Source organism: Colobus angolensis, unplaced genomic scaffold, assembly GCF_000951035.1.
Source record: "Colobus angolensis palliatus isolate OR3802 unplaced genomic scaffold, Cang.pa_1.0 Scaffold35, whole genome shotgun sequence".
NCBI classification, from domain to species: Eukaryota; Metazoa; Chordata; class Mammalia; order Primates; family Cercopithecidae; genus Colobus; species Colobus angolensis.
Genome location: NW_012116821.1, coordinates 3,559,076 through 3,564,480, shown reverse-complemented (window position 1 = coordinate 3,564,480; position 5,405 = coordinate 3,559,076). Strand labels below are relative to the sequence as shown.

Below are 5,405 nucleotides of genomic sequence, written 5' to 3'. Positions count from 1 at the left end.
TCGTCCCCCTGCTTCTGCGTGCGGACAGTCAAGTCAAAGTGAGACCCGTCATTGGGCCATGAGAAATAGAACACCCCCGAGCTGAGGATTTTCTTCAGAGCTATGAGGCGTTCCTCCTCCTTGGCCTCTCCCTGAAGAGGGTAAAAGTCGGTGGCGGTGATTTTGTAGATTTCAGCATCTGGAATTCTGCCCACAGATGTGCAACCTGTCACCAACACCAGGAAGCTCAGAGACGTGCCACCTGGAAAGGAAATCAGAGAGATGAGCTCAGGGTTGCAGCCAGTCTGGCCACCTGGAGCTCTGAGGGGACAAACAGAGCCCAGGTTCAACCGTAGCCAGGAAAGCAACGTCTGTGCACCTGCGACTTCCCATGGCACTGCTCAACTCAATGGCTCAAGAACCTGCCCTGTCCTGTAAGCCTCGGGCAGGACTTCTCAAAGTGTGGAACCCTGGCCAGGAGGTCAGCATCTCCTGGGAGCCTATTAGAAATGCAGATTCCTGCTGCCCAGCTGCCTGGGGCTGGGGCAAGCTTTGCTTTAACAAGCCCTCCAGGTGATTCTGATGCCCCCAGGAGTCTGAACATTCCTGGCCCAGAGCCCTTCCAGACCCCCAGGACCTGCCCCCAAAGCCTCTCCAAACCACCTTCCCCAGTGCCTCCTCAGCCACTGCCTTGACACAGTACCCCTGGCCTGGGGTCTGTCTTCCCCTACTCTGTCACAGGAGTGGCCTTCCCAAAGCCATCGGATCACAGCCGCTCCACCCTTCCTTCCTGCACAGCTCTCATTCCCTGCAGGACTGCAACAGAAGCTCCCAAGGCCCTCCCCACTGCAGCCTGCCCCTGCCCAACATGTGGGCGGACACCCTGGCTGGCTGCTCTCCTGAGCTGGCTGTCCTCCAGCTGGTCCAGTGTGCCATAAGCATAACCTCACACCCTCGGCTCTTGCCCAAGATGCTCCCCCTGCCTGGGACATCCCACCACCATGTGCCCAACAAGACCTCCATGATCCCTTCTCCATGCACCTCCTGCCTGTCTCTGCGCTCACAGTACTTCAGGCTTCGGGCCCAGCATTCCATCCTCTGGAACAGCATGAGCGTCCCCACAAGCTCCGTGGGGACCATCCTGCCTCTTCCCTCCCCGCTTCACCAGAAGAACTCCTCCTCATCCTTCTGGGCCAACTTGGCAGCGACTCCTCCAGGAAGCCTTCCTTGCTCTCCCAAGACACAGACAGGCACCCCTTGTACATGCCAATAGCATTCCCATCAGCAGTTGTCACACGAAGCTCATGACCTCCTTCCCCCCGTACCCCCAGAGGAGGGACTTCCTTGGGGCGGGACCATTTCATCATCGTCTCCCGGCACCGCACACACTCAGTTTGCTGGATGCTTCCTAAATAAATTCCTGCCAGATGCTACCAAGACCACCTCGGACCCTGTAGCCAGGCGAACGAGGTAGCCCTCTCTGGGGCACCACTTCGCTGTCGCTGACAGCTGGTTTTCTGTTCCCTATCCCCCACTGCTCACAAGGGCACTTCACAACACGCTACGTACTGGGGGTGCCTGGTAGCGCCGTGCCCCACTCTCGGGACAGGGCCCAAGAGATCATCAGGTAGAAACTGGCCTTTGGGGGCTGGCAGGGAGTCCCAAGGACACTCTTCCCACCCCGCTGAGGTTTAAAGGATCCACCCAGCAAGATCTTCTGCGAATGATCAGAGGCCTGTATCTAGAGCCATGGTCCAGAGATGGTTCAGACCTCTCCACACTCTGGGAAGAGACCCCAAAACAACCAATTCCACCGGCCCCTCACCCCAATTTCCTCATCACACTTCAAAGGGAGAAGAGTGCTGCTTGTGGCAGGGTGGCATGTGGTTGTCATTAAAGTGTGTTCCTTTAATGAGCGGCTCAGGGCTCCCAGGGGCATGCTGATATGCCATGGGGTGGGGGTCTCAGCAGGGCAGCGAGGAGGTTGATGCCATCACATCTCCCCAGACATATCCTCAGGAAACCACCTAAGAACAAAGGAAGATATCACCTGGGGACAAGGACAGGGGTCAGAGTTCAACTTCTCAAGTAGGACAGGTGGAGTTCTGGGGTTGGCAGCCTCTGATCAGAGCCTTGGCCACAGAGCAGTCCCAGTACCCACCTGCCTTTTCTGACATGCTCAGGGCAGGGAAAAGCACAGTTCAGCAAAAGTGCCCTCGGAGTGGCAGGAGGATGGCCCCTGTGGCTGCCAGAGCTATGGAAAATTTTGTATGACATCACTCTGTGCGAGTCATAAGCTGATTTCTAGCACCACTTCCTCAACATCCTCCGCGTGGGGGGCCTGAGTGTCTGGCAACAGTCCCAGGTTGCATTTCCTGGGCAGGACCACGGCCTAGGGGAGGCTGGGGGGAGGAGCACTGTAGCAGCCAGGAGAGGTTCTTAACAGCATTGCCACAGAGCTCTGGGGCTCCTGGGTCCAGGGAGGAGGGGGTCGGGAGTGCTACAGGGGAGTGAGGAGAGGTGGCGTCTGGTGGGCACAGTGGAGGCAGGGGAGCTGTACAGGCACAGACTCCATCCTCCTGCCCACCACAAGGGGCGCCCTTACCAGCCCCCATCTCACAGGGAGGGAAACAGAGGCACAGAGAGGTTAAGCAGCCTGCCCAAGGTGATAGAGCGGGGAGCTGGGATCCAAATCCACTTTCTAGCTACAGTGCCTGGGCAAGTTACTCAAGCCAAGTCTGGCCCCACAGCTGGTGCTCCTAATTATACCTCCTTGCAGATGACATCGCCAGCCTGCTTACCCATGCTGCTGTCTCAGGGCTACCACTGCCATTTCACACACGCGTGACTGTCCCCCAGGGAAACCGAATCACTCGCCCAGGCACACAGCTAGTCTGTGTTAGAGCCAAAACGCAAATGTAGGTTTCGCTTTAAGCCCATGCTCCATCTAGCCCCAAAGTCCAGCAGTTTCCAATCAGATTGGTTTGCTGTACCCTTTATGTCTGTATGTATGCATGCATGTATTATTTATTTATTTATTTTTTGAGACAGAGTTTTGCTCTTGTCACACAGGCTGGAGTGCAATGGTGTGATATCGGCTCACTGCAACCTCTGCCTTCCAGGTTCTAGCAATTTTCCTGCCTCAGCCTCCGGAGTAGCTGGGATTACAAGCATGCGCCACCATGCCCAGCTAATTTTGCAGTTTTAGTAGAGATGGGGTTTCCCCATGTAAGTCAGGCTAGTCTGGAACTCCTGACCTCAGGTGATCTGCCTGCCTCGGCCTCCCAAAGTGCTGGGATTACAGGTGTGAGCCACCACACCCGGCTATTTTTTTTTTTTTTTTGAGATGGAATTTCACTCTTGTTGCCCAGGCTGGAGTGCAGTGGTACAATCTCAGCTCACTGCAATCTCAGCCTCCTGGGTTCAAGCGATTCTCCTGCCTCAGCCTCCCGAGTAGCTGGGATTACAGGCGCGCACCACCGCCTGTAAAGATTTTTTTGTATCTTTAGTAGAGATGGGGTTTCACCATGTTGGCCAGGCTGGTCTTGAACTGCTGACCTCAGGTGATCCAATTGCCTCGGCCTCCCAAAGTGCTGGGACTGCAGGTGTGAGCTACCACGCCCTGCCTTGATTCACATGCATTTTGAAGTCTGAGCACATTACTGGTTCCAAATATCCACAATACCAGAGAACCAAAGAGGATGTGGGGGTGGGGAGCGTTGGGATGGACACAGGGATGTGGGGAGGGTCCCCTTCTCCCAGAAGTCAGGAATTCACTTGTGCGGCATCCAAAGCACCAAAGCCAGATGAAAACTTATGGATGCCTCTGGCAAAGGGAGAGAGGCACAAACAGGTTAGAAGTAAACCTCAGGAGTCCCGTCTCAGAGCTGGGAAAACTGATATAGCTTCAAAAGGCAGACACTGGATTCTAAAACATTACATTAAATGAGGTTCATTGGAACCACTCCCATGGCAGGACTTTCCTCACTTTTGCTTCTTCCTAGCATCTCTAGGCATCAGTGTGAATCTGACAGAAGGAGCATTATGTCCAGAAAGGGCAACAGATAATTTACATATTTACAGGGTTGTCCCAGTCTTATCTCTGTCCTGCTGTGGAATGAAAAGCACCAGGAGATCTTAAACATACAGAAATTCAGCCACCTTCACCTGGGCTCCAGGACTAGTCTTAGTGCATTGCTACAAGTCCCCTTGGGCAGGGTGACTCAGTTTTCCCGTTGATGGGATTGGTTTAGTGTTGTAATTACCAGCTTGGGACCAGGAGCCAGAATGCCTGGGTTCAAATCCTGGCTCTGCTACTTACTAAGTGTGTGGAGTTTGGCAAAATTCCCTCGACTATTCATGCCTCAGTCTCTCTATCTGTAAAATGGGGTAATAGAGCCTCTGCATAATTATTATAAAGGTTTTTATTATAAGGATGAGTTATTACCAGCAGAGAGATCTTAGCATGGTGACCCGAACACAGTATTTTATAAACATCAGCCATAAACAGCTACACACTGGAGGTAACCATAACTGAGAAGACTGAGTGAATCCAGGCAGAAGCACAGAGCTCGGCACCCGGGACTGAGGAAGCACTCGGCAGACGTCGGCTCTTAGGTTTTTTTACTTATGGAACAGGTTTTCTTTTGTCTGTTTCTTTTGTTTTTTGAGAAAGAATCTTGCTGTGTCGCCCAGGGTGGAGTGTAGTAGCACCATCTTGGCTCACCGCAACCTCTACTTCCTGGGTTTAAGCGATTCTCCTGCCTCAGCCTCCCAAGTATCTGGGATTACAGGCACCCACAACCACGCCCAGCTCATTTTTTTTTTAAAATTTTTAGTAGAGATGGGGTTTCACCATGTGGGCCAGGCTTGTGTCAAACTCCTTACTTCAAGTGATCCACCTGCCTCAGCCTCCCAAAGTGCTGGGATTACAGGCATGAGCCACCATGCCTGACCCAGGTTTCTTTTCCAAATCTACATTGAACACATTCCCTGAGGCCAGGGGTCGGGGTGGTGGTGAGTTCAGGGTTAGCTTTCCTCTCATTGTGCTGAGAGCAGGCCTAGGTCCTAACTCTCCAGGGGTGCCCCATAACTCGGGGGTGGTGCAAGTAGAGGTCAAGGCCTCAGGTGCCAACCAGGACCCACCCTCTGCAGGGGACCCAGGGCCTCACCAGAAGAAGGAGTTCCCCCAGTCAGAGCTGTCGTCCCCCTGCTTCTGCGTGCGGACAGTCAAGTCAAAGTGAGACCCGTCATTGGGCCACGAGAAATAGAACACCCCCGAGCTGAGGATTTTCTTCAGAGCTATGAGGCGTTCCTCCTCCTTGGCCTCTTCCTGAAGAGGGTAAAAGTCGGTGGCGGTGATTTTGTAGATTTCAGCATCTGGAATTCTGCCCACAGATGTGCAACCTGTCACCAACACCAGGAAG

General features: G+C 53.7%; 1 protein-coding gene across 2 annotated transcripts in view; it reads right to left on the bottom strand.

Moving 5' to 3' along the window:
* Nucleotides 1–5,405, bottom strand: part of SYNJ2 (synaptojanin 2) — an 86,132-nt gene that overhangs the window by 71,123 nt on the left and 9,604 nt on the right. For both annotated transcript variants that reach the window (XM_011952759.1, XM_011952758.1), the window contains exon 2: nt 126–241. Coding sequence is in view for 1 of the 2 variants with exons in the window: in XM_011952758.1 (XP_011808148.1) it covers nt 126–241 (116 nt within the window). In the remaining variant the exon portion in view is untranslated. The remainder of the gene's footprint in view (nt 1–125; nt 242–5,405) is intronic.